General features: G+C 42.3%; 2 protein-coding genes across 6 annotated transcripts in view; one reads left to right on the forward strand and one right to left on the reverse strand.

The window, feature by feature from the left end:
- The window catches only part of kif1ab (kinesin family member 1Ab), a 36,589-nt gene extending 27,276 nt beyond the window's left edge, over positions 1–9,313 (reverse strand). For all 5 annotated transcript variants that reach the window (XM_077525856.1, XM_077525846.1, XM_077525840.1 and 2 more), the window contains exons 1-13: positions 9,040–9,313; positions 7,738–7,914; positions 5,559–5,632; positions 5,303–5,482; positions 5,165–5,233; positions 4,895–5,073; positions 3,664–3,775; positions 3,521–3,598; positions 3,373–3,438; positions 3,060–3,077; positions 2,903–2,981; positions 2,726–2,804; positions 1,404–1,546 (exon numbers count right to left, since the gene is read on the reverse strand). In XM_077525856.1, the coding sequence (XP_077381982.1) occupies positions 1,404–1,546; positions 2,726–2,804; positions 2,903–2,981; positions 3,060–3,077; positions 3,373–3,438; positions 3,521–3,598; positions 3,664–3,775; positions 4,895–5,073; positions 5,165–5,233; positions 5,303–5,482; positions 5,559–5,632; positions 7,738–7,843 (1,183 nt within the window). In that variant the 5' untranslated portion in view covers positions 7,844–7,914; positions 9,040–9,313. The remainder of the gene's footprint in view (positions 1–1,403; positions 1,547–2,725; positions 2,805–2,902; positions 2,982–3,059; positions 3,078–3,372; positions 3,439–3,520; positions 3,599–3,663; positions 3,776–4,894; positions 5,074–5,164; positions 5,234–5,302; positions 5,483–5,558; positions 5,633–7,737; positions 7,915–9,039) is intronic.
- Positions 9,314–14,427: 5,114 nt separating this feature from the next.
- agxtb (alanine--glyoxylate and serine--pyruvate aminotransferase b) lies at positions 14,428–27,540 on the forward strand. Its single transcript, XM_077525800.1, has 11 exons — positions 14,428–14,757; positions 17,292–17,484; positions 17,570–17,634; positions 18,364–18,464; positions 18,541–18,611; positions 18,710–18,794; positions 18,874–18,972; positions 19,050–19,119; positions 26,548–26,643; positions 26,778–26,906; positions 26,981–27,540. The coding sequence occupies exons 1-11, from the start codon at positions 14,494–14,496 to the stop codon at positions 27,086–27,088; spliced, it is 1,281 nt and encodes a 426-aa protein (XP_077381926.1). The 5' UTR covers positions 14,428–14,493; the 3' UTR covers positions 27,089–27,540.
- Positions 27,541–27,783: the final 243 nt, after the last annotated feature.

Here is a 27,783-nt window from a genome sequence, read left to right on the forward strand (position 1 = left end):
AAATGACACTCTATCTTGAAAATGCTGATTTTGAAATGAAAACAAGTAAGACTAGTCAGGTCATGTCGTCCAACTCTTTGTCAAGTCTCATGAAAACCGAGACGAGTCCTTGATAAGTAAAGCCAAGCAAGTCTCAAGTGACAAAATTAAGTCTGCCTAGAGCGCTGGGTATCGATTCTAAATTCCTCCATTGATTCGATTTTGATTCCCAAGAGTTGTTTGATTTGATTTAGATTTTTTCCAATTCGATTCACTTCAAGTCAAGTCAAGTCAAGTCAAGTCAAGTCAAGTCAAGTCATCTTTATTTATATAGTGCTTTCAAACAGTCTTGCTTCAATCAGATATTGATTAATGATGGAACATTAATTCTTCTTAAATGTCAAGGGCATCATAAAAACTCTACAAATATTCCATTCCAAATTAAATTTTGTGGAGGCACTAATTGGTTAAATTATTTAGTTTATTAATAAAACTAACACGTGTTATAATCACTTAAGTGTTACACAAACACTGACTTCGGCAAGGATAGGATGAAAATATTTTCATACTTCAAATTCAATAATTGTAAATATAAATTCTAAATTAAATTCTGATTTTGAATTTTCTTAAAAGTGCAATAAGGCAGGTCTTTTATAAATAAGATAATACTTTTAAATTAATGTGAACAGTAAATTTCAAGAATACATTAAATACAATACAATACAATATAATACAATACAATAAATTGCCAATACTTAATGTTTGGGAATGTATTGATTATGTAGGGCTTTACCTTTGCTCGTTCTTCTTTGCATATATGTAATGCACAAGTACTTATAACTCATACTAATATATCTGTGTACTTAAGATAAACATGTTTATTTATTTTCTATTGTTTAATTTTTATGTTAGCAAGAACAGGTATATTATTATTATGATAGAAGAATTAGGGAGTAGGACTAAATAAGTTTTTGTACTTCTTCCTACTCCTTTTGAACATGTAAATTATGCTACTATTGACAATTTATTTTATTTTTTCCTCTTCTCTTTTTTTTAACTACAACTTGTATTTTATACTTGTGATGTGTTTATATGTTTAATAAAACCCAATCAATCAACCAATCAATCAATCAATCAATCAATCAATCAATCCAAAAATATTAAAACACAAAAAAAAATATTGGCCTTTGAAGTTGTATTTTCTTAAGAATTTATGGGAAAATTAGATATTAAAATAATCCATTCATGGTTTTATGAATCGTTATCAGGCTCGAAAAAGATTGATATCCATCTTTTTTTTTTAAACCCAGCCCTAGAATCTAGTCATTTGACTCGTGCCTCCCACCTCAGTGAAATAAGTCTCCATGGGGACCGTCTATATGTGCGTTTGTTCAAAATAGCAGCGTTTCCGTGCCGACACTCACTCTCAATGATGTCGCCCAGCCCTTGAGCGTACAGCAGGTCTTTGAGGCGGGCCACCTCCTCTTTCAACTCGCGCACCAGACGGTTGTTGGGGTCCTCGTTGATGACGGCGTTGCAGCGGATCTGCTTGGCGCGGTCGGCGTACCTGGAAAAGTCAGGGAAAAATAAATAATTATTGAGGATGTCGGGCGGTAATGTTTGGTAATTGTGGGAATGCTACATATGTTATTTTGATTTTTATTCTCCACACTTTTTTGCCGCCTAACAACTCCCACATAATACTTCCAATTAGCATTGTTCAAATTTCAACTAGCTTCACACCTCCCGGGGTATATATCGTCTGATTTCACATTACTTACAGTATTTGCAATTTATATCAACAAAAAAATATCAACTTTTCCCCATTCATTTTCAATGGGACAGTCATTGAACTTTTTCTAAGTACCATATTTTCCGCACTATAAGGCGCACCGGATTATAAAGCGCACCTTCAATGAATGACATCCTTTCAAACTTTTTACATATATCACATTCACTGCCAGCCCAGCAAAAATGCATCATTTGACGTCTTTTTCCGTCAATGGCAGTGAATGAGTTAAAAGGCGCTACAGTAGAGGCTGGGGTTACGTTATGCATCCATTAGATGGTGCTGCGCTAAAGGGAACGTCAACAAAACAGTCATATAGGTCAGTCAAACTTTGTTAATAGATTACAAACGCGCTTTCTGACAACTCCATCCACTCCCATAATGAATAAACAGCTGTTTTATTATTTTCTCTGAGGTAAAGTATCAGTATTAGCTAGCGATCCAAGATGGCGGGATCTTCTGAACATGCGCGTCACCGATCGTGCAGGGTCACCGATAGCGTCTTGACAGCGAGACCTGTTGCGGCTCAATATTGATCCATATATAAGGCGCACTGGATTATAAGGCGCATGGTCAGCTTTTCAAAAAATTGAAGGCTTTTAGGTGCACCTTATAGTACGGAAAATACGGTATTACTTCCCACGCCCACTTCCATACATATAACTTATCATCATTACAAGGTGTCTGATACTGCTCGGTGGCACAGTTGGTAAAGTGCATTGTCCAGTAACCAAGAGGTTATAATTTCACAATATATCTCTCAATATGCTTTCAGCATTCCCACACAATTTCTCCAGAAATTGCACTTAGTCTAGTTCAAGAGAGATGTTTTTTTTGTTTTTTTTAATGTCCTGAAAAGCAATGATTTTGGAGATGCAAGGATTCCACCAACAGTGACAATATGCATACCGGTAATAATTTAAACCTTTAAAAGGTTTTAAGGAGGCATTCTCTCACCGGAGCGTACTGAGGGTTTCATCGTAGTTGATATCAGCAGGACTGAGAGCAGCCACCATGGCGGTACGAGAGTTTCCACCTAAAAACACACAAAAAAAAGTGTATTCTTTCTCACCCCCCAAAAATGAAAGAGCGGAACATTTTTAAATGAAAATGTTTGTCGTGGGACACACGTACCCAAGTTCTCCCTCAGTAGCCACGTCAGGACTGAATCTCTGTAGGGGATGAAACTCTCCACCTTCTTCTTCTTCTTGTTCTACACACATTCAAGTACTTTGGATTTAGTTGCTGATATGGAAAATGTAATTATCTGGTAATGTTTTGCAGAACAAACCTTGTTTGGGGCTGAGTCCTGTCAAAAATGTAAGGGGGGAGATAACAACCAACAGATGTTAATAACTTTGAAGATGTATACAGTAATCCCATTTTTCACAATGATTATGTTCAACAAACGGAGCATGAGCAAAATTCAACACTGTTAACTACTGGAACTACATTCCACTGTACTGCAAAAAGTGAAACAAAGCGTTCATGTCAGTGGAATAGAATTCAATAAACGCTAGGTGGCCTCATGTGCTACGATACAGCAAGGCAACTTTAACCAACACCTCCAATCTCATCACATTGATTGCTCTGCGACAACCTACCTGCTCAGCTAAAGCAGAGATAACCTTGCCCAGCGTGGTCAGAGATTTGTTGATGTTGGCTCCTTCCTAAATCCCCCAAAATATTTCAGTTATACAACCAGGAAAAGTTCACAGGTTATATATTGGAACTACTATTATAGCACTCTACCTTCAGTCTAGTTCCTTTTGCGCCGGTCGAGTCGGCCCGCTCGCTACCAGCCAGATCCACCAGGCTGATTTTGCTGACCTATGATCACACGCGAGGTATTTTAAAAATCAAACACTGAGAAGAAGTGACGTTGGCTTCGGTACCTTTTCGGACGTGTTGTCAGTCTCCGAGTCGTGTTTCTTCTGAGTGAAGATGATGTTAAAGACGGCGTGGGAGCGGCTGCTGGTCTCGTTCATGTTTGTCGCAGCGACAGTTCTGGAAACAAATGGCAATCTCATTTCATCATCCGTGGAATTTCATCCATCCATCCATCCATCCATGCATCCATCCATCCATCCATCCATTTTCTTAACCGCTTACTCCTGACAAGGTTCGCGGAGTGGAATTTCAAATAAAAAAAACAAACAAAAAAAACCTAAAAAAAGAATAAGGGAAAAAAAAGAACTTTATTTCTAGTGCTTTAAAAGGGGAAGCCCAAACCACCCCCACCGAAGAAAATTCTTGACAATATTATGGTCTATGCAGCCTCACTATTCTAAATATGGTATTCTGGCTAATATTGTGTTAGTGGAAGTGTTAGTTAAGCAGCAAAATCCAGCAGGTTTTATCAATATCGCAAGGCGGCCATTTTGCCACTTGCTGTCGAGTGAAAATGACATCAAAGTTGCTCAACTCACAACTAATCACAGCTCAGCTTCAGAAAACAGGTGAACTGTGACTGGTCGTTGCCTGAGCTCTGACTAACTGTGATGTCATCTTCAGTCGATGGCAAGTGGCAAAATGGCCGCCCCCTGAGATGGATAAAAACGGCTGGATTTTGCTTCATAACTCATATTCCACAAATATAATATTAATCATAATGTCATGTTTAGACGAGTGAGGTCACAAATAACATTATTTATTAAGAAATGTTTAAGGTTGACTTCGTCTTTAAGGCAGTGATTTTTAATTATTTTCTGTTATGCCCTCTTAGGAGGAAGAAAACATTTTGGTCCACCTCAACTCTCTGCGTGAGTATCATTTGTCTTTTTTTATAATTATTATTTTTTAGAAGTACATGTCTGTTTTTGTAACCATTGCAATTTTTTTTAATTAAAGAAAATATAGATCAACTGACAACAAAGGATAACTTAATCAACTTGTTTTTTAGTCTGTCACAAAATTTTGAAGTGCAACAATTTGCCTGAAATTCCCCCCAAAATTTAAATGAGCACCACTGCCACCTACAGCTGTGGATCTGCGATTACACTTTATTGCAGTACAGAATTTTTATTTTTTTTTAAATCCTCAGCATCACATGCTCCCTTTCAGCATCACATCACACCACTCCTGGGGGCCCGCCCCATTATTTGGAAAGATCTACTTTCAGGTTACCTGGCCTTATTTCCAGAGTCCATCAGGTCCTGGATGTCATTATAAGAGGTGACGGCCAGCTTGGACAAGTCTTCCACATAGGGTCCCATCAACGGGTGCTCTCGTACCCGCAGGTTCCCTTTGTTTTTAGGGTTCAGCAAGTCGCGCACACGCTCACAATAGATTTCCATGTAACTCACCTGGGTGGAGGAACATAAAATATATTTGAGTATGCCACAAAGCTGGAAAAAAAATAAAATCAGATTTGTTCTTTATACTGTATAAACTTACTTCCACAGAATAAGACATGCTGTTGTCATTATTGCTGTCACTGATCTTGGTAAAAAGGTCCTCACAGAGCTAGAAAAAAAAAAAAAAAAAGGAGTGTCATTTATAAAATTTAAGTCACACCTAAATAATTAATATTACCAGAGGTATGATGCCCTGTTGGTCCGTCTCCTGCCGACCCATCATGGTGTAGCTCTTGCCCGCTCCCGTCTGCCCGTATGCGAATATGCACACGTTGTAGCCCTCGAACGCGTGGAGCAGCATCTCCTCGCCAATGTCCTTGTACACTTGCATCTGGGACGCATAGTTGATGTCCTCGGGCTGCGCGCACGGAGGCAAGGTTTGAAATATCAAATATGCTGCTTACTGAACTTGCTGCTTGTCATTTCACACTGACCGTGGTGTGAGACCAGTATGAATAGTCAAAGTTGAAGCTCTTGTTTTCTTTTGGCTGTTTGGGGTTCAGGATTGCTGCAATCAAGTAAAAACATGAAGGCATTACAATATGTTATAAGCAGATAAATGTCCAGCAACGCTCACACAGTTAAAGTACCGGTAACTATTTTTTATTTATTTATTTATTTTTTTGCTTTAGTCATTTGACTCAGTGTTGCACGCAAAATTGTCAAAAACAAATTTATTATTTATTATTGGGCCCTAATTCTAAAATTGAACCTTGTTAAATTATTGTTACAAGATTTAATAATAACAATAATAATAATAATAATAATAATAATAATAATAGTAATAATAATAATAATAATAATAATAGCAATAATAATAGTAATAATAATAATAATAATAATGTATTTTTATTATTATTATTAATATTAATAATAATATTAATAATAATAATAATAATAATAATAATAATAATAATAATAATAATAATAATAATAATAATAATAATAATAATAATTCCTGTCTACTGTACTTCTATTTTGTATTCATGTCATTTCCCCCTTTTCTTTAAATCTAAAAATTATCCTTGCCTTTTTTCCTGGAAGATAGCAGATATTTATACTCCATTATTTTAACTAAATTTTTAATGCATTAATATATTTTATTATTATTTAAATTATTTGTCATATTTAAATTCAACTTGCATGCTGCTGTAGAATCTCAAGAAATTAGAATCTGGTTCAAAAGTACGGCTATTATGCTTTACCACTTTTTTTTTCAGACAGATACCTTCAGTATTTTTATACATAAAAAAAAAAATCAAAAAAAATTGACAATTATGAACTGCGATTGGTTGGCAACCAGTCCAGGGTGTCCGCCGCCTACTGCCCAGAGCCAGCTGAGATAGGCGCCAGCAGCCCCCGCGACCCTTGTGAGGAATAAGCGGTCAAGAAAATGGATGGATGGATGGATGGATGACAATTATGAAGAAAGATCTATATATGCCAAAAACTTTCCTTAAAATTGTGTGCTAATTAATGTCAATGTTCTATTCTTCTAATTTGTAATTTCTAGTTCCTGATCAAAAAATAGCCACAAGAGGGCGGCTAATATTCGCATCGGTCGCCATCATAAGTATTGATACCGAGAAATAAGGTCTAGTATCGGTACTTGCCCATTCCCAATATATATGTAAAAAAATAATCTATTTAGTTTAATTAAAAAATGACATAAGACTCATTAAACATGGGAAAATGCTGACCACCAATTCCTCCCTAATTTTGTATTAAAAAAAATATCTTAAGTTATATTTTAATTTCTTAAGATGGTGGTTTGTGTGTTTTCATAGCTATAAATGAGAATGATCAAAATTATACAAAATAAAATCATAAAATATTCATTCTGTGCATAGCGAATCTACCAAATATGAGTTTAACTTTTGGAATTCAACTACCTTTTTTCATGACACTGTCATTTACTGAGATTCACCTGCATAGTGCTGTACTAGTACGTGACATCCAATGAAATTTTGGTACTTTACGTGATGTCCTGCCCTATAAAGTGCCAACCACAAACTCTTCCTACTGTTGTTTGCTGTTACCAAAATGATGTTTCTGGAAAAGCTTGGAGAAAAACTGAGAACTATAAGAAAACATAACCCCTAAGGATGCAGGGTAATGAGCCGAAGTGACAAACGTTATGTGTGGCTGAAACCAGGTCATTCGATAACAGTGGCAAGCAGAAGAGGACGGAAACGCTGCCCCCCCACAACCCCTCCAGTATCAGCTGAGCCGTGTTCCAAATGAGAACAAGGCGGCCTTGTGGGTCCCCGGCGCTGGCCGGGGTGGTGACAGAAAAGAGCTTCGACGCTCACTCTGTCCGCCAGCGCCAGAAAGGCCTGATTGAAGCTTTTGTCTGTTTCTCGAGAAGATGCCCGCAGCTCTCTTCTAGGGGGTGCGAAATGGCTGCTCCAATCGCAAAATGGCAGACTTCCTGTTCCACTTTGGGCACTGGCCTTTGAAATTTGCTGAACATTGATAGTCGTGTCCCAATTTCATGTTGACCAATGAAACGTGTGTTGGGTATTCAGAAAGATATGACATGGCCACCATGTAGCTCCGCCCCTGATTGCCAGGCTGTGAACAATAAATCCTGAGTAAATGAATCTGACTCACTTGTGGTGTTTCCTGTCATCTGAATGATGCATTTGCTGTCCTTTGCCATCTCCCTGGAGTTGAAGGGCCGGACCCTCACCGCCACTTTAACTGACGCCCCGGCCATGTTACTGGTGGCTGTGGGAGCGGGCGGCAGTACGAGAAAGCTGTGTGACTAAATGCACACACGCTGGACACCTGCACAGGTAGAAAAAGAGAGCAATTTGATAAGCAATTAAGACTTTCATCAATCTTCTTATTGTGTCTGTATTGGCATTGGAGTGGAAATTCAATCGGTTGCGATACAGTCATTGCTCCAATTTTTGTTTTAATATAAATTATTTCAGATTCTTCTCATGACTATTCCACTCTCACTGCGCATGTGCAGACTTGATTCAGAAAGAGGTTATCAAAAATGGTGTGAAAAATTCAAAATGGAGCAGAGTTATCCAAGTTGTAGCAGAGAAGGCAAGTCATTTTTCAATAAAACTATGAAATATTTCAACTTTTCTCATGGTGACACAGCGTGCAAAACTGACATTCAAGTGCCAGACGCTCTTGGCAGTAGTAGCACGATGTGGTTAGTTGGACGAGTCGCTTGTTATTTAATCATCCTCATTAAATATTTGAGGGACTTTTATCTAGTGAAGGAAATATGATATTTTTGTCAAATTCAAACGTTCAAGCTGATGATAAACGTTAATATTAAAAATCTTGATGAGGTTTGCCTAAACTGACCAAAAAACAAACAAACAAACAACAAACATACAAACAAAAACGGACCACAACCAAGGACCCAATAAGCAATCCAATGTTATTGTGTAGTAAATCCTTAATATTATCCATAAAAAATGACAATGTATCATCATTTTATATATCATCTATATTTATCTATCATCACGTTATCTGTGATGAGTAGATGAGAGTGAGGCGACATTTTAATTCCATTTTTCAGGCTGGGTTGCGGGCTGGATGCTCTCACTGCCTCCTCCATCTTGCCGCACCTCGAAAACAGGCCGCGTAAACACAAACCAAATCATCCAACATGGACACTGCGTCAGCATGACCACGTTTGAATGGCATGTAGAATTCAAAATAATAATGTCAACAGACGATAAGCTAGCGGCACATATTTGTCCACAGATGGATTCATGTCCATTTTTTCCCCCCTTTTGGATGCTCTGACGCAGCAAACCATTGACGTCGTCGCATCCACACCAGGCCTCCGTGAACAACCCCGTCACCATCCCACCACCAAATTGAAACGCTTTATTAAATAGACACCGATAATATGTCGTGAAAACACCATAAATGAGTTCTTACCTCGATGGCGTCGCGCGAGAATCTGCACCAGGACCCGCCGGTTTCTATTGTCGTCTCTCCGACCGACCTCCGCGCGTTCGGTCCGCTCACAGCCTCCCTTCCCTACTGCACTCGGCCCGGGGAAAGGAGGGAATGTTGGTCGGATGGATGGATGGCGGGTGGGGGCCTGGCTGCGTTGAGTGTCAGTTTAGACGAGAGTGGGTGACCGCGAGAGAGGAGTGAGGAAAGGGCGGGGGAAGCGGATAAACAGGATGCTCCATCGAGTCGCCTGTCACACTAAAAGCAGGGCAAAAGAAGAGATGAGGCTGCGTGTGATGACGTCAGCATCAGCATCAGCACCAGCCATGATACAGCAGCTATTTATCATCTACTATCTATATCGGTCTGTCTGTCTGTTGTATATCTATCCGTCTGTCTAGCCATGTATTTCTTTCTCTCTCACTTTCTAATCTATCTATCTATCTATCTATCTATCTATCTATGGGAAAAAAATACAGAACAATAAAACATATTTTGGGGGGAACTGAGGAAATACGCACAAATACACATTAGTACATGGCCTTGTGTTTATTTTACTTTGATGGACAATCTTAGTACATTATATAGCAGAAACAGTATCCCTGCAAAACATTTCTCATACACAGTAGTCATGTTTTCAAACAATACAATGGAAAGTACAAACAAAGTTGGATGCTATTTATGGTATACTAGTAGAATCCAAACAGGAGAACTTTTTGTCAAGCCATGCCGATGTGTTTCATACACTTTTAGGTGAGCGCCATCTAGTGTCAAAGATGCACATTTAAAGGGTTACATCGAGCAGTTAGTGCTCATTATATTTTTAAATATAATGTATTTAATCTTAGTAGAGTTTAGTAACCTTAGAGCATGCAGAAGTTACAAGGGAGATGTTAAAGTTTGCCCGAAGACATTGACCCTGTTTACCAAGTCGAAGACTCTCAGAATGCAAAGGTCATCTCAGTTTCTTGTTGTTGTGTGCTGCCATGCATTCATGATGAGAGCGAACTCCACTGGACAGAAATTCCCAGCATAAACATCTAATTATTTGAGACAATGTTCATCCTATTGCTACTGAGTGGATATTTAACCCACCTGTTATGCATAGTGGCTTGATAAGTGTAATTAACTCGAGAGATTGGTTGAGTCATTGTTAAATAAAAAATTTTTTTAGCATGTTTTTAATTCTTTTCGGACATTTTTGGAAAATTAAACTCTTTAACTTCTATACATGCTATGTGTCTGGCATCAAAGCGTTAGTAGTTTGTTTTTACTAAACCTTTATTTAACATTTGCAGTTGTATGATAGTCATAAACATTAAGATGTTTCTTTTCTCTCTCACATCATCTTTCCTAATTGAAATAAGCAAAAATGTTAATCTGCTCCTGCAAAAAATAAAAAATAAATAAAAATCACACACAAGGGACGCGCGGGTGCTGGCTTCATGATGAGTATGTTGTTTTCAATAAGGAAAAAAAAAACAAGCTGCAATGAAATAGTGAAATAGAATGTAAAGAAATTTAACAGGTTTTGCTTCAATTCAATGGACATTATGGCTGCTCCCTTTGATAGCCGCCCCTGGGCCACTATAATATGGACATACTGATGCACTGTACATGAAGACGGTCTTAGTAGTGTTGATTTTATCAGCCATTTTTTAATTTAGTCTCGGTTTTCGTCCAATTTCAAAAACACTTGTTAGTTTTTATCATAGTTATTCAACCTCATCCAATTTTTATTTCATCACCTTTCAGTCAACCATAAGTCAATCATTTTTGTCATTACTTTAGTCCAAGAAAACATAATTTTAGTCATCTAATTTTAGTCAACAGAACCTGTCAACATTTTAGTCTAGTTTTAGTCAGGACAATCATTTTTCACCCTTTTACATTTTTGTTGTCAGCAGATAATATTGAACATTTCCATCTAATCTAAAATAATTTCACATAACATTTTCTGTCATCTTTAAAACAGCTTCACACACAATCACAGCTACAAGCTAGTAAATTAGCTAGCATTAGTTAGCTGTCAGATTAACATTGTTTGAACATTAGCCTATAGCTGTTGCATTATGTTACGTTGCACTCGCTAGCTGCGGACTTGAAAGGGAATGTGTGTCACTGTGTTAGTAACAGATTAGCAAAGACAGGATTTTACAAAATCATAATTTTCTTTCTTTCTTTGTCTTTGTTCGTGAACTAAAATGTCCATAGATTTTAGACCACACACAATTACAGCTACAAGCTAGTGAGTTAGCTAGCATTAGTTAGCGGTCAGATTAACATTATTTGAAACATAGCCCATAGCTTTTGCATTAACGTTGCACTCGCCAGCTTCAGACTTGAAAGGGTGCGTGTCACTGTGTTGGTAACAGATTAGCAGAGACAGGATTATACAATAATCATAATTTTCGTCTCATCTTTATTAGTCGATGAAAATGCATACTGATTTAGTCCCAATTATAGTTTATTAATGGAGTTTTATCTAATCTAGACTAGTTTTCGTCCGGTGAAAAATGTGTGATGATGAAAATATTTTTATTTAGTTTTCGTTAACAAAATTAATACTAGGTCTCAGCTTCTCAATACGCCACGGTCATATCTGTTGTTCATTACAGAGGATAAAGAACATACACATGCATTAGCCTGTCTATGGCTGTTTCAATTATGTGTTAGCGTTAAGCTAGCAGACCAAAACGCAAATGATGTGGTTGGGGAGTGGATACAAACAGTTGGAAGCATCTTTTTTTTTTAAGAAGAACTCAACTGAACTCAACCCAAGTTTATTTATTTCAAACTATGTCTTGTTTTCTTCATATTTTTTTCTTACATGTATGGTTGTTGTTTAATTTACGCTGACTGTTTTAAGCTGCTGTCAACAGGCCATTAAGCCATACAGGCCAAAAGTCCTTCACCCTAGAAATGGAAGTTGTGTTCTTTGCTATCAGCTCATCTGCGTTATCAAGATCATTTCCAAATCAAAACAAGACTGAAGCCTAACGTGAACCAACGTCACCTCGGGCAGCCTTTCAAGCGCAAGTGTGGGACTTGCGCACTTGTGTGTTCCGACCCACAGGGATCCGAAAACAAAAACATTCACTGAATCAAGCGAGCAGAAATCTATAGCTGGCGTGCTGTTATTTACACGCCGCGTACTCATCCTTCCTGCTCTGCTTGGCCACATTTCAAGTCTTGTGTCCAGAGCAAAGGCCAGAACGCTATAGGGTAACAACGGGTCCCACTTATTTACCAAAGGTCTAATTATTTACCCAGCACAGATAAGGACACCTCAGCCTGTAACACGACAAAACAGCAGGAGGAAAAAGTATCAGAGAGGACAAAATCACTGCAATAAAATGAGTTTTTTTGACTAGTAAAAATAAATAAATAAATAAAGTTTGTTATCTTGCCTCTGCTTTATGAGTTGTTACTAGATAGATGCTTTTACACCTAACTAAACTAACAACTTTAATAACGCGAATTGCGTAACATTTTCAAGGCGGACGTGGACGTAAAACTGAACAATTGTTTTGAAAGCACCGATAATCAGTGTGTTCATGTGCGTGCGTGTGGGCGTGTGGTGTGTTGTGTGCTTGCATATCCGCTGATTGGCTGAGCAAAGAGGAGCCTCCTCTTCCACAAAGCCAATGTCACTCGTGCAAGAGACGGAACTGAGCCGATAGATGGCAAAAAAAAAAATCAAAAAAAAATCAACAGGAGCTGTAAACTAATCTGAACCAGTTCAAAGCTGCTACCCTGAGGTGAATCGCCAAATGGAGTGCTTTCCATTTCCGAGACGGCGTGAAACAGATATGACCACGGTAGATTATTAAAAGTCTGTTAAGGCTAATTGGAGAAACAGATGTCCATATTATGATTTGGGTGTGTTAATGAGTATCTTTTTTTTTTTTTTTTTTGAAATGGGAAAGCCCGTTTTGTAACTTATTCACATACTTTGTAATACTTAACCACCATGGTGTTGATTCACACAAGCAGGACTGTGCTAAAGTCTTTGGATAACACTGTTTTTTTCGTGACATTTTTTGCAGTATTTTTAGTCTGTAAAGTAATGTCTAATGACAAATAGGCTCAATCTCAATTGTATGAGGTCATTATAGAATATTTTTAGAATCAATTAATTTATTGATTAGTCAATTGATTCATTTTAATTTTGCATTAAAGTGTATCACAAAAGCATTTTTTTCCCTGTTTAATAACCATTCATATTTGTATAGTTATTTAAAAAAAAAAAGTGGGGGGGGGGGGGGGGGGGGGGGTTGATATTGTACTACTTGCATGATAAAGGTTCATTGTTTTCCAAAGTAAAAAAACAGATGTTTGCAAATGTCTTATTTTGATTTGATTTTTAATTAGAATTTTTATTTTGAACATATATATTAAAAAAAACAATAACAAAAAATAAAAATATTGAAAAATAAAAATTGTGAAGCCAAACTTGTAACCAGCAAAAAAAAAACAATAAAAAAACAAAAAAAAAAAAACAATTGACGCAAACAAGAAGCAAAACTTAACTTCATATGAAGCAACATACCATATAGTAATATATAGTAAGTCATATACCATATATACTTGGCTTTTACATAACAGCAATAATAACAATAACAACAATAATAATTATTCCTATTATCTCCACTTTAATGTAACCAAAGCATTTCCTATAATATAACCATTATTTCCACACCTATTTATCAAGCCCTTCTTCCTTCTTATACTTCTCAAAAATACTTATTTTATATTTCTTTTTAAACTGATGTATGTTTGGGACAATTAAAAAAAAAAAAAAAAAAGGCTCCAAACGGTTACACGATTATTAAAATAGTTGTGGAATAATTTGATAATCAATTGCTTGTCGATGAATCTTGACAGCTCTAGTATGAGGTCACAATAAATAGAGCAAATGGTCTTTGTTTTTGACTTTTTGTGTTCATCTCAATGTACATAATTGATTATATCCGAGCAATTCAAAAAGTGAAAATATTTCATGAGTGAATTTTAATCTTACAGCTAACATAAAACCCCAAATTCACCAGCTCAAGGAAGAATACGCCTAGAATCAATATTATTATTTTTTAATATGGAAATCCCATCTCTAGATTTGAGAGTCTATGTCATGTTTGTTTTGTTTATTTTGTGTGTATTTTCATGTTTTCTTATTCAAAAATGCTGATGAATTAGTTGCTAGAGCACATTAAGGCAAAGAAGCCAACATGTTGACACCGTGCTGTCTATCAAAAGTGCAACAAATATGTGTCAATATCCAGTCTAAGTGGCCCCCACTGTCAAGCCCTTCCATCCAATGACGCACACCGCCCCGTGCCCAATAGGTCAAAGACCTGTTGTCTTTCCAAACCTTTGGTCAAAACGCACACGGCGCTCCGAGCTCAGCTTCAGTCGTACCCCTGCGCACACGAGGACATGATGCAGCGGACTCTGTTCAGCCGGAGGGGCGGACTCCTGGCCCAGCAGGCGGCGGCGGCGGCGCTCGACGGCGCGCTCGCGCAGCGCTCGGACCGCCGCTCCGTGTCGTCCGTCACCATCCAACCGCCGGCGTGCATGCTGCGGCCGCTCGAGGTGCCTCTGCGCTACTTGTTCGGACCGGGACCCTCCAACGTCCCCCCGCGTGTCCTCGCTGCGGGGGCCAAGCCCATCATTGGGCACCTGCATCCAGAAATGTATGAGGTAATGAAGGCACTTGTTGGGAACTTTTGAAGCATTTTAATTGGTTGCTATTTGATCTGGATCGATGGACTTGAATCCTTTTTTTTTTTTGCATGTGGAGTGGTTCTCAAACTTTTTACACTCAGAACCATCTCGAAAATAGATATTCAAATACAGTACCAGAATGACCAACAATAAAATATAGTAGCTAATTAGTCTAAGTGTTCATTAAAAACTCGAAAATGGTTGTTTGGTTTTCAAAAAGTGAATTTATTATTGTAAGCCTTTGTAACATTATGCTTACCGGTAATTTCAACATTAACACTGCGCCTAAATGCAGATATTAAAAACTATTATACATTCGATTTCAATAAAATAACTTAAAAAAATTGGAAGATTAAATGCAAATTTATTGTACAGTACTCATTTAAATACAACTGAACTGTACTAAAAAAATAAAAGAATAAATTTAAAAATGTATTGTTGTAAGCCACTGTAACATTATACACAGATTAAAGATTAACATGGTGCTTAAAGCTAGGGGCAAAAACTTCCATCATTTGCATAACTTGGAAAGCAGGAAAAAAATGTACTGCACTAAAAAAAAAAAAAAAAAAGAAATGTATCGCACATAAAAGTAAAGATTGTACTTACATATTTAAAACAGGTATTCAAAATTAAATACAAATGTATTTTACTGTACTTAAAAGTTAAATACAACTGGCTGTAGTTAAAAAAAAAAAAAAAAAAAGTACTGTACCTAAAAATCAACAAAAATGCATTCTACATAAAAAATAAAATGAAATAAAATAATGAGCTGTATTCATTTTTAAAACGTTTTTGATTTTCAGCACTGTAAATTTTATTTGCATTTAATTACGTGATTCTTCTTCAGACCACTTGAAGGTGCTCGCATACCACACTTTGGCTTGTTTAAAGTAGCACTAAGGAACTTTTCAACCTTAATAAAATATTTTCATAACTCTTCTGATGAAACATCGACTTAAAACTAGTTGAATGGTACCTTTGCCATGGCATGAGGAGGTCGGCATCCTTTTTACCGGCACTAAGCAGATTTGAGGAGGATGGTAGGAACACTGCCGCACAAAAAACTACAAAAGAAAAATGGAAGCTACCTGGAAAAAAGGACAGTCAAGGATCAACACTGACCCAGCTTTCACTCTCTGGCGTGAGTTCAAAAATGACGCAATGCGCTTCTCCTCATGGGAAATCTGGTCTTCCTTCAGGCATAACATCGCCATAATCAACGTAAACTGAAAGGTTCCTTAGTGTTGCTTTAATGCACACAAACAAACAAACAGTAAAAGTCTTATCATGGCAATTTCTTAATCTGTTGCTAATAGACTCCATTTGGGTCAATACCATATTGTTCTTACTATCATTATTGATGGAAGTATTTATTAACCTTCCTGTTATGTTTAGTAGCTTTATGAGTGCAATCAAGATAAAGAGGGAATTAACTGTAACTGAGTTAATTATCGACTATAAAAATGTTTTCTAATTGACATTTCAGATGCTTTTGCATAATCAAAAATACCCTGGGTCAAATTGGCCCAGCACGGGGGATTAAATCTTATCATTTTGATGTGTTAGTACTGCCGCTTTCAATGTGTAAATATATATATATATATATATATATATATATATATATATATATATATATATATATATATATATATATATATATATATATATATATATATATATATATTTGTAATGTGTTCATAATTTGTACATTTTTGGCCCTATATTCGCTAAATATTGCCATTAAATGTGACTTCCATAAGATCTCTCTTCCTGTGGGTCAAATTGGCCCAGTGGAATTATTTTTTTTAAGGATTTTGTGTGGTGGCTTATTAAGTGTACGCTAATCAATCAATCAAAAATCATGAATTAACAATAATCTTAATTAACTCATTTACTCCCAAAAACATATAAATACGTTCTATTTTAAATGCTCTAAGTGTTCCAAAGACGTATTTATACTTTTTTTTTTTTTTTAATATATGCTAGAGCATACAGAAGGCTTTGATGCAGACTCTCAACTGCAGTGAATGGGTGATAACAATGGTAGTTATTACAAAAACGGCCAGCAGGTGGCAGCAGAGTATAAAAGATCAACCAGGGCCATGTTGAAAACAAGCTGTTTCCCCACAATTTTAAACAGATTTGTGAACAATGATGAAACTTAGCTATATTCTCATGCTAATTGCTGCAAAACTGATGAAAGAAGACACGCTAATCTTTCTTTTGGTAGGTTCCATATTTTTATAACAAAAGAACACAATATTCTGTGGGCCTTGCAAAATCAGTCAAAATCCAGTAAAACAGTATTTACAGTATTTGGAACTCTGCTTCAGTGAAAATGGCCAAGAGTGAATTAAATGCAAATGTCTTCATGTTAAATGTTAAATACAGCCGAACTGTACTTAGGCAGCAATTATTTCGTGTAACACTACAGGGCGCCATAAATTCAACATGGTTTATGAACGTTCGTGTTAGAGCTAAATGTCTTACTTTGGTGTTTTTATTAGATCATGAACGACATAAAGAAGGGGATCCAGTACGCCTTTCAGACAGAGAACAACATGACGCTATCCATGAGCGGCTCGGGTCACACTGCTATGGAGTGTGCGGTGTTTAACGCGGTGGAGCCCGGGGAGAGCGTCCTCATCGCCATCAACGGGATTTGGGGGGAGCGCGTTGCGGAGATTGCAGAGAGAATTGGTACGGCTTTTTACATTTGGATTTACGAGCGAAATACGCTACTTGGCATTTGGCTCAGTCACTGAATTGTGTTTTTAATTTTTAGGTGCAAAGGTACATAGACTTGAGAAAACACCTGGGAATTATTTCAGCAATAAAGAGATTGAACAGGTAAGAATAACTCGAGTTTTTTGTTCAGTACAGTGGTGCTTTGATATGCGAGTTGTGATAATCCTCAAAACATTCAAATTGTCTTTCCCAATTGAAATAAATGGCAATTCCATTAAATAAAAGTATTTAAAGAATTAAATGAATGGGAAGAAATTAAGGATTAAACCGTTTTTGCCACATTCCTTAAACAGGACATTGCGCTACTGCTTCTGATGTGCGCATGTTGGCAACATGAGGGCAGTATAAGATCCTCATAATTGCCATTGGGAGGAGAAAAATCAATTTTAAACACAAGTGTAGGGATTGTGGAGTTAAATAAGGTTACAAAGTTTTGTACTTGAAAAAATAAAACTTGAAACTAAAAATTGTTGTGTTGATCTTGAATTTCGCAAAATATAAAAAGGTACCGACTCAGTATCCAAACTTTTTTTTTCCACTTTGAAATCTTTTTGATCCATCCATAGGGGGATCAGATGGATAACTGGTGAGTCGGCGGGGGATCAAGTAATAAAAAAATAAATAAAAAATGCAATAACAGGAGATAGGTTCAAACAAAAAGCTGAACAGATGAATTTTCGTTTGACAGCAAACTTGGAGTAGCAAAAACATCTTAAAAAAATGCTTCTTTAAAAATAGGCACCACTGTATGGCAAAAAAATATAATAAAAAATATAGATATTTTTTTTTAAATAATCTCACGTAATAAAGCAACTTCCTCCACATTTGTAGGCTATCGAGAAACACAAGCCGGTGCTGTTCTTCCTCACGCACGGAGAGTCATCTGCCGGTCTGTGCCACCCAATCGACGGCATCGGAGACATCTGCAGAAAGTCCGCCCCCCAATGCACCTGTCTCATTGCTCAAATGCCTTTGGACAACTTCCCATGATCTGTGTTATCTTTTTAGACACAACTGCCTGTTCCTGGTGGACACTGTTGCATCACTCGGGGCCGCGCCAATTTTTATGGACCAGCAAAGTAAGATAAAGATTGATAAAGAATTGTGCAAAATCTTATATCCCTTTTTGTGTGTACGAGTGCATCATGAACAACAACATTCTTTTCTTCCTTGATAGACATTGACATCCTGTACACGGGTTCTCAGAAGGCCCTGAACGCACCGCCTGGAACGGCACCCATCTCTTTTAATGACAGAGCTTGGTAAGGGAGTACTCATCACAAGGCATACACCAAACAGTGGTTTTGACGTAATCTCACTATTGTTTTCAACCGTGCACAGCCACAAGGTGTTTAACCGGAAAACGAAACCAGTCTCGTACATTTTAGACATGACACATCTGTCCAACTACTGGGGGTGTGATGGCAAACCAGCCAGAGCGTAAGATCAAGATTGGATTATTAGTATTAGTCCATCTATCAAATGTTTGAATACACTTTTTTTTTTTTTTTTTAAAGGTATCATCACACTGGTCCGGTGTCAGGTTTCTTCACTTTGAGAGAGAGCCTGGCTATTCTGGCTGAGAAGGTAAACCTGAAAGCTAATATACTACTACTACTATTCCAACATTATCCATACCGGTACAACTTCTGATTTCTTTACATTCCAAAAGGATGTCACAGAAAATACAAGAGCTCCTCAGTTATGGCGATTCCGGTTAGAAATGTTGTGTCATGTAATGCTAGAGTTATGTCGATGCCATATGAACGGAACGAAAGTTACAACTGTAACTACGGTTCTATGAGTCCCGGACGACCACCAGAAGGCGGTGCTTTAAGCACTGAATGTTCCTTTCGCGCATGCGCAGTTCGAGTAATGCATACCAAATTAGTCACCTGTGACCCATGGGTGACCCTAGAAGGGTATAAGTTCCGGTGTCACCCAAGGTTCGTTTCCTACGGAATCTTCTCGCGTGAACACGAGGATTCCGAGCGACAGGACGCCCTGGCGGTCGTCCGGGACTCATAGAACCGTAGTTACAGTTGTAACTTTCGTTCTATTTCGTCCCTCCCGACCGCCAGAAGGCGGTGCTTTAAGCACTGAATGACTAATACCGCCGTAGTTGCGAGGGATCTCAGACACAAACCTCACTGAGAAGCCCCAGCAGGACCCAAGATCACGCCAAGCGGATGGGGAAACCTGGAGAAGGTGCAAGGCGTCGCCCATGAGGCAGCAGCACAGATATCCTCCAGGGAAACACCCCTCAGGGCGGCCCAAGACGTGGCAACGCTCCTGGTGGAGTGACAGCGCACCCCTGACGGCAGGGGGCGGCCCGACAGCAGGTAGGAATGGCGAATGGCATCCACGACCCAGTGAGACAAGCGCTGCTTGGAGAGAGCGGAGCCCTTGGTAGGACCACCATAACAAACAAAAAGCTGGGCAGACGTACGAATGCCCGCCGTAGCGGCAATGTAACACTGCAAGGCTCTCACCGGACACAAGAGCTCCGGCCTGTCCCCACCATCAGCAGGAGTGGGTACATAACGTTTAAGCCGTAGAGGCTGGTTTGGACGAGAGCCAGACAACACCTTGGGAATGAAGGCAGTGTTCGGCCACAGAGTGACGCCGGCGCCATCCGGGTGCCATCGCAGGCATTCAGGGCTAACCGATAAAGCGTGTAGGTCGCTGACGCGCTTGGCGGAGGCAACGGCGAGCAAGAGTGCAGTCTTGCGCGACACCCACAGAAGGTCCGCCCCCGCCAGGGGCTCAAAGGGAGGCCTTCACAGGCCGTCCAGCACCAACTGCAGATCCCACGCCGGAACCCGAGGAGCCGGGCGGGGACGAAGACGCAGAGCCCCTCTGAGGAACAAGGACACCAACTCATGGCGCCCCACGGAGTCGCCATCAGCACCAACATGCCGGGCAGAAATAGTTGCCACATACACCTTCAGCGTCGACTGAGACCTGCCCTTATCCACGAGGGACTGCAAGAAATCCAGGATGGTGGGGATGGAACACGAAACAGGGTCCACCCCGCGTTCTCCGCACCACGCCACAAACAACTTCCACCTGTTGGCATACTGTAGCCGAGTGGACGGTGCCCTCGCATTAAGAATGGTCCGCGTGACAGACTCTGTACAGCCGGTCAGCAGCGGTTGGGGCACCTCAGTGGCCAAACACACAAGCGAAGGCGCCGAGGGTCGGGATGCCAAACCCGACCTCCCTGTTGAGACAACAGGTCCTCCCTGTCGGGGAGACGCCACGGCTCGCCGGAGCACAGTTGACGGAGCAGGGGGAACCACGTCCGGGCCGGCCAGAAGGGGGCCACCAGCAAGAGCGTGTGACCCTCCTGAAGAACTCTCTGAAGCGTCAGCCATATCAGAGGGAGCGGCGGAAAGGCGTAGAGAAGGCACTCCGGCCACGGCTGCGCCAGTGCATCCAGACCCAGAGGGCTGGTGGCGTCGCTCAGGGAAAACCAAAGTGGGCAGTGGGTCGAGTCCTCGGAGGCAAAGAGATCGACCTCCGCCGTGCCGAAGCTGCTCCAAATCATGCGCACCACCTCTGGGTGGAGGCGCCACTCTCCCGGAGGAGGACCCCGACGGGAGAGAGAGTCCGCGAGCTGGTTCCGAATCCCCGGCAGATAGGTGGCCCGTAAACTGGCCAGACGGGGAGCAGCCCACCTGAGAAGGTGCTGGGAGGTCTCCAACAGATGGGCGGACCTGACGCCGCCCTGATGGTTTATGTGAAACACGGTCGTGGTGTTGTCCGACCGTATGAGAACATGCCGTCCGCTCAGGTATGGCAAGAAGTGCATGAGTGCCAAGTGCACCGCCCGAAGCTCCAGCACATTGATGTGATCGACCCTGTCGCGCACAGACCAACTTCCCTGAGCCGTCCTGTGCTGCCAGACAGCACCCCAGCCCGTGAGGCTGGCATCCGTGGTGACTGTTTCGCGGCGGGCCGGGACCACACCCAGCGGGACGCCGCTCAATAGAAAAGCCCTCTCCCTCCAAGGTGCCAGGGCGAGGAGGCACCGACGGGACACCCTGAGCCTCCGGTGGCGGTGCCACTTGGCGTCCAAGTGGAAGCCGTTCAGCCACCTCTGTAGTGGGCGCAGTGTCAGCAGACCCAACGGGACCACAGCCGTCATGGACGTCAGCTTGCCCAAAAGCCGCAAGTAGGCGACGTAAGGCAACAGCCTGCCCCCTCGAAAGAGCGCGAGGAGGCGAAGAACATCGTCGACTCGGTGAGGAGATGGGTGGGCTCTCATAACCGTGGTGTCCAACGTCACACCAATGAAGTCCGTCCGCTGAGAGGGGACCAGCGAGGACTTGGGCAAGTTGACCCTGATACCCAACCAGGCCACATGAGACAGGAGATCGGAGGTGTCCCGGATCACCTGAGCCCGCCACGGCGCGCAGAGGAGCCAGTCGTCGAGGTACGGCAGCACCTTCATGCCCACAGACTGCAGGGGCGCCAGAGCAGCCTTCACAAACCGAGTGAAGACCCGCGGAGCGAGGGAGAGCCCGAAAGGGAGCACACGGAACTGCCAGTGACGGCCTTTGTAGGCAAAACGGAGAAATCGACGGTGTCGAGGTGCGATGGGGACGTGGAAGTAGGCGTCCTTCAGGTCTATAGACGTGAACCACTCCCCCTGGGCGAGCGACTGCAAGACGTCGTTCGTGGTTAGCATGTGGAATGGCAATACCTTGAGATGTCTGTTGAGCCCCCTCAGGTCCAGTATCGGTCGGTATCCACCGGTCTTCTTTGGGACAAGGAAGTACGTCGAGTAGAAGCCCCCGGGCTGTGCCAGGGGGTCCACGGCCTCGATCGCGTCCTTGGCCAGGAGGGCGGACAGCTCCTGGTCCAGAGCTGAGGCTTTTGCGGGGTCGGCGATGAGAGTCATCCTGACCCGACAGGAAGCAGGAGGCCGGCGTCGGAACCGCAGCTCGTACCCGTGGGTCAAGATGGAGACCACCCATGGGTCCGAGGCACGAGCAGCCCAGTAACTGAGCTGCTGGTGGGAAAAATGTCCGCCGGCCGGCCCCAAGGCCTCAGTCCCTGGCCCTCCGGCCCCTAGGGGCCCGAGAGGGACGGCGGGTGGGGCCTGCAGCCCGTGGTTGCCCTGAAGGCAAGCGGGCGGAGGAGCGAAAGTCCTCGGCGGGCCTCTGCGGGGGTCGCCGGGTGCCATAAGCCTCGGCAGGCCGGGGCTAAGGAAAGCGATGAAAAGCAAAGGGTGCCTCAGGCCTACCCTGTTGGGGAGGCAGGGCCCTGTTGAGGCTGGAAAGCTGCTTCCTGGTCTCATGAGCCTTAACCGTCCTTTCCAGTGCACCCACAGCGGCAGAACCAAAAAGCTCCCCCGGCTCCACAGGAACACCACGGAGGACCCTCCTAGAGGCCTCCGACAAGGGGGACTGCGCTAGCCACACCTGGCGGCGCGCCTGCACTAGGAAGGACATGAGTCGGCCGTGTTCCCTAGTCATGAGGGCAAAAGCCTGGAGGGCTGCATCACTGAAGGACACAGCAGCCTCCACGCTGTCCGCTTGCAGGGATGTAGAGAGAGCAAGCATGAGGTGAGCCAAAGAGTTCCCAATGCGACCAGCACGTGCACCAGCGCCATAGGCCCGTGTGAGAAGGTCGTCAGTCACACGACATTGGGGTCGAGGACATCGCACAGATGGCCGAAGGGTCTCCTCCGGGGACACAATGAGGGATGCGACAGCTGGCTCCACAGCAGGCATCCGGTCCAAGCCAACACTAGCAGCACCGTGCATAGATGCTAAATCACGGCCATCAGCCGAAGGACGGGAGAGAGCCCCAGGATCCCTCCAGCAAGCATGTAGTTCCCGCAGATAGTCCTCAGATGCGGGGACAGAAAAGGCCGAAGAAGGGCGCCTACGCCGGAAGAAAGCGCTCTCAGACGCCGATTGAGCCTGTGGAGGCACCTCCAAATGCAGGAGGTCCAAGGCATTGCGCAGGACAGCCCGTATAGAACCATCCCCCGCCTCACTGGACGAACTCTGAGCGGACGCTGGAGAGTTTGGTCCAAAAACCACAGACCCCGGGTCACGGTCGTCGTCATGAAAAAAGGAAGCCGAAGCTGCCAAGGAAATGGCGTCCTCCTCAGGAGGAAGCACTGGCATGGGCGGGGTGGATGGTCGCGGCATGGGCAGGGCAGGTGGTCCCGGCCCCCCCGTAAGTGTGGGAGGGTGATGGTCCTGCAGAAGAGATCTCACCTCTGCCAGCTCAGCCTGAAGGTGCCCAACCTCGGAAACGAGTCGTCGCTGCGCCGCCCTTTTCCTGGGGGGGGCATGTACAGCAGAGGACACAGCGAGACGTTTCCGGCGCCTCGGTTGGGAGGACGACAGATGACCCAGTGGACTGGGGTCACTGACACCAGAACTGCAGGCCCGGCCATCCCCGGCACGGTCAGAAACAAGACACCTCGGGCAGCAGGACATCGGAGGCCTCAAAGAGGATACCACAGTCCACGCAGCAACGGGAGTCCTCCATTGTGAACACAAAGAGGCCCAAACAGCAATGAGCGGGAAGCTGAGGGAAGGGGGCGCGAGCGCCACCTGCACAGCAGACCCACACCGAGCAGCCGACGCGTGGGTCGGGGCAAACAGTAAGCCGGTAAAGCAGCGATAAGCCGAGGGAAGGGGCGCGAACGCCACCTGCACAGCAGACGCACACCGAGCAGCCGACGGAGGGCGGGGGCAGACAGCCAGTTGTCAATAGTAGCGATAAGCTGAGGGAAGGCGCGCGAACGCCACCTGCGCAGCAGACGCACACGGAGCGGCCGACGGGCGGGAGGGGCAGACAGCAGTCGCGAAAGCGGCGACAAGCTGAGAGAAGGGGCGCGAACGCCACCTGCACAGCTCAAGCCAGGTGCGCACCGCAGGCGGGACACGCACAAAAGTAAGTAAGACAAACAATCAAGCGAGAAGCGCGACGCCGTAAGCTGGGAGCGGGAACGCTGACGCTGCCCTCACCAGCAAAGGCACAAAAAGAAAAGCAACAACCAAACGGCAACACCGTCGGAGAAAGCGGCGCTAATAAACCGAGAGAAGCGCTAACGCTGCCAAAGCCAGCGGAGGAAAAATTAGGGTAAACCACAAGCCGTGGTAGCCAGGGCGCTAACGCGAGGCTAGCCACACCAAAAACTCAAAACACCGCAGTAAACGCGGAAATTAGACGGCAAAGCAGACAACAAGTAGTCAATAACCTTACCCCACGGGAGGTTAGAATACGCGACCACGTCGGGTCACAAACGAAGGAAAGAAAAACACCGTCGCCGCAGCCTTTGGAGGGCGAACTACGCAGCTCCGACCGATCCGGTCACAAGGCTCCAAGCGGCGCGGTCAAGAGGATAAATACAAATCCCAATTCTTACACTCTTCGAAAATGTGTCGTATGCATACGCCACGCGAGAAGAAAAGAGGAAACGAACCTTGGGTGACACCGGAACTTATACCCTTCTAGGGTCACCCAGGGGTCACAGGTGACTAATTTGGTATGCATTACTCGAACTGCGCATGCGCGAAAGGAACATTCAGTGCTTAAAGCACCGCCTTCTGGCGGTCGGGAGGGACGAAATAGAACTACCGTCATAAATCGAGGACACACTTGTACTTGCAAAACAGACCGAAGGAAGTAACTCTAAAAAATAAAACAACAATAAAAAGAGGCTGCGGTGAACAATTGGGCCAAGTCCATCACCAGACTGAAAACCTATAGAGAATGCATTTTATCTGCTAAAGAGGAGACTGAAGGGAGTAACATCCAGAACTTAAATGCATTTGAAACAGCTTGCGATGAATTGTTCCAAACCCTCAACTTGTCTAAAAATCGGAAATTTTAAATTAAATCAACATTTTAAACAAAAAAATTGGATTACATCGTAGGAATGAAACAAAGCCTTAAGACAAAGAGCAATTAGAAATCCTAATCCTAGTTTAAATGTGTCTAAAAGCTCAGGTTTTTGCCTACAACCCTAGTTTGGTGCTGTCATTTGATATCAAATCTTGGTTTGAAACCCTAACCCTGCCTTAAACCCTGAATTTAAAACCCCAACCATATCTTGAAACCTTACTACTGGCTTGACGTTTAAATTTCAAACCCTCGCTTGAAATTATAATTTGATATCTGAGTCCTTGTTTTACAAACTACAATTACTAAAAGTACTAAGTACAATGAATGAAGGTTTTTATCATGGCGAATAACAAATTCAATTTGCATGATTTCCAATGTGAATTCTTGTGAACTAAGTTGAGGCTGTGGCATCCTGTCACCAATGGTGCCATTACACCATATTAATGATCAACTTTTCACACTGATCTGAATATATGACTGGATAGCCGATAGGCCAAGACTTTAGAAGCCGCGAGGCCGCCATATTGCTCCTCCCAGGAAACGTTTCTCGGCATACGATCCTATATATTTATGATATCAAAATTGGAGAACATTTGAGACAGTACTTAGTAAACAGCATGATTTATAATGTTTTTAATTTGTTAAACATCAACAAGAGGACTTCAGATATTTTACAACTTGCCTTAAATACGTGTTATTTACAGGAGAAAAATTGTGTATATATATTTTTTTTAATTAATGAATTATAACTAATTCAACAAAAGATGCCTCTGCCAAATCTACATTGTAATATTGGGGTCTAAGGAACTGAGACATAAAAGAACAAGGGGGCCTTCAAAGCAGCACCTACTGTACAACTGTGATTTTTTTGAAAATAGAGACCACCCCTTTAAAAAAAAAAAAAAAAAAAAAAAAAAACTGTCACAAGCGGTATATGAGATTATACAGTAGTCTGCTCGTGAGATGGGAGGAGCAAGATGGCTGCCCTGTCGCTTCAATTGCTTGCATGGCCGTGTATGGGCTATCAGCTATCCATTCCATATATTCAGATCAGCGCCTTTTCCAGCGTTTCCTGTTTACCGTCACTGGTACTCTTAGCAAAACCAAAAACAATAGTGATTGCTCTTTGTCGCCCTCTAGGGTCTGGAGGAGTCTTGGAGAAAACACAAGGAGGTGGCTGCCTACCTGTACAAAGGGCTTGAAGACTTGGGTCTCAAACTCTTCATTTCAGACAAGGTGAGGCAGCCAACAAACACTGCATTGAGTAAGAGGAAGGAAGACATTATTGGATTTTTATTTTTATTTTTGTGGGGGATTGTTTCTCACCTGTGTCTGTTTCCTTAGTGTTAATTTTGTGAAATGCCCTGCAGGATCTGAGACTTCCCTCCGTTACCACCATTTCCATCCCCGACGGCTACGACTGGAGGGAGTTGCTGATGTACATCATGAAGAATCACCAGATGGAGATGACCGGAGGCCTGGGCCCCTCCATTGGCATGGTGAGCACCAGAACCACTGCAATATTTCTGTTCCAGGCCCCTAATCTCATGTGTGCTACTTTTCTCCCCATTAGGTGATGCGGATTGGACTGATGGGCTACAACTGTGAGAAGAGTAACGCTGACATGGCGCTGCACGCTTTGGAGGATGCGTTGAAAAACTGTAAAAAGAGCAAGGCTTAAAAAAAGGAGGACATTTCCAAAGAGACTTTAGTGAGCACGAATGAAAGAAAAGAAGCAAGGATTGCCGATGATAATGTGTAATCTGTTCATTTGATTGCAAATGTGTTGCAAAAACTTGAGTTTCTTTCTGTTTTGAGTAGTACTTCTGAAATGAGTGTCTAACCAGAGATGGAAATTCCAGGTCCAGAAAGTAAAAACCCTGCCACAGTTTGGCTTTAGCTACAGGTGCTTGTACTCAACCGGTAGGTAAATGAGGTCATTACGAGAAGCACCTGTGGCTATAACCAAAGTCTGGCAGGTTTTTACTTTCTTGACCTGGTCTTCCCATCTCTGTGTCTAACAGACACCACATGGTCTATGCAAAATGCACTGATACTAACTGTCAATACGGATTGATTTGTCAATTTGTGGCATTGTGCGGTAAAAAGCAATAAATTATTAAATACACAGCAGCATATAGAGACCAGACTTATTCATCTTTTTTTTCTTTTTTTTGCACAAACTCTATCAGAAGCACTAACATGCATTAACAACCGAAATTGTGATATTTGTTCCATGAAATTGTATTGTATTGACCGTTCTCTTCATTTTGTAGTGTCTTTTTTATTTATTTATTTATTTTTATCTAAAGAGATTTAAGCCTCAACAAGTTGCCATGACAATCTGACCCATTTAACTTAAACTATATTAGCAAT

Source organism: Festucalex cinctus, chromosome 1 (assembly GCF_051991245.1).
Source record: "Festucalex cinctus isolate MCC-2025b chromosome 1, RoL_Fcin_1.0, whole genome shotgun sequence".
NCBI lineage: Eukaryota > Metazoa > Chordata > Actinopteri > Syngnathiformes > Syngnathidae > Festucalex > Festucalex cinctus.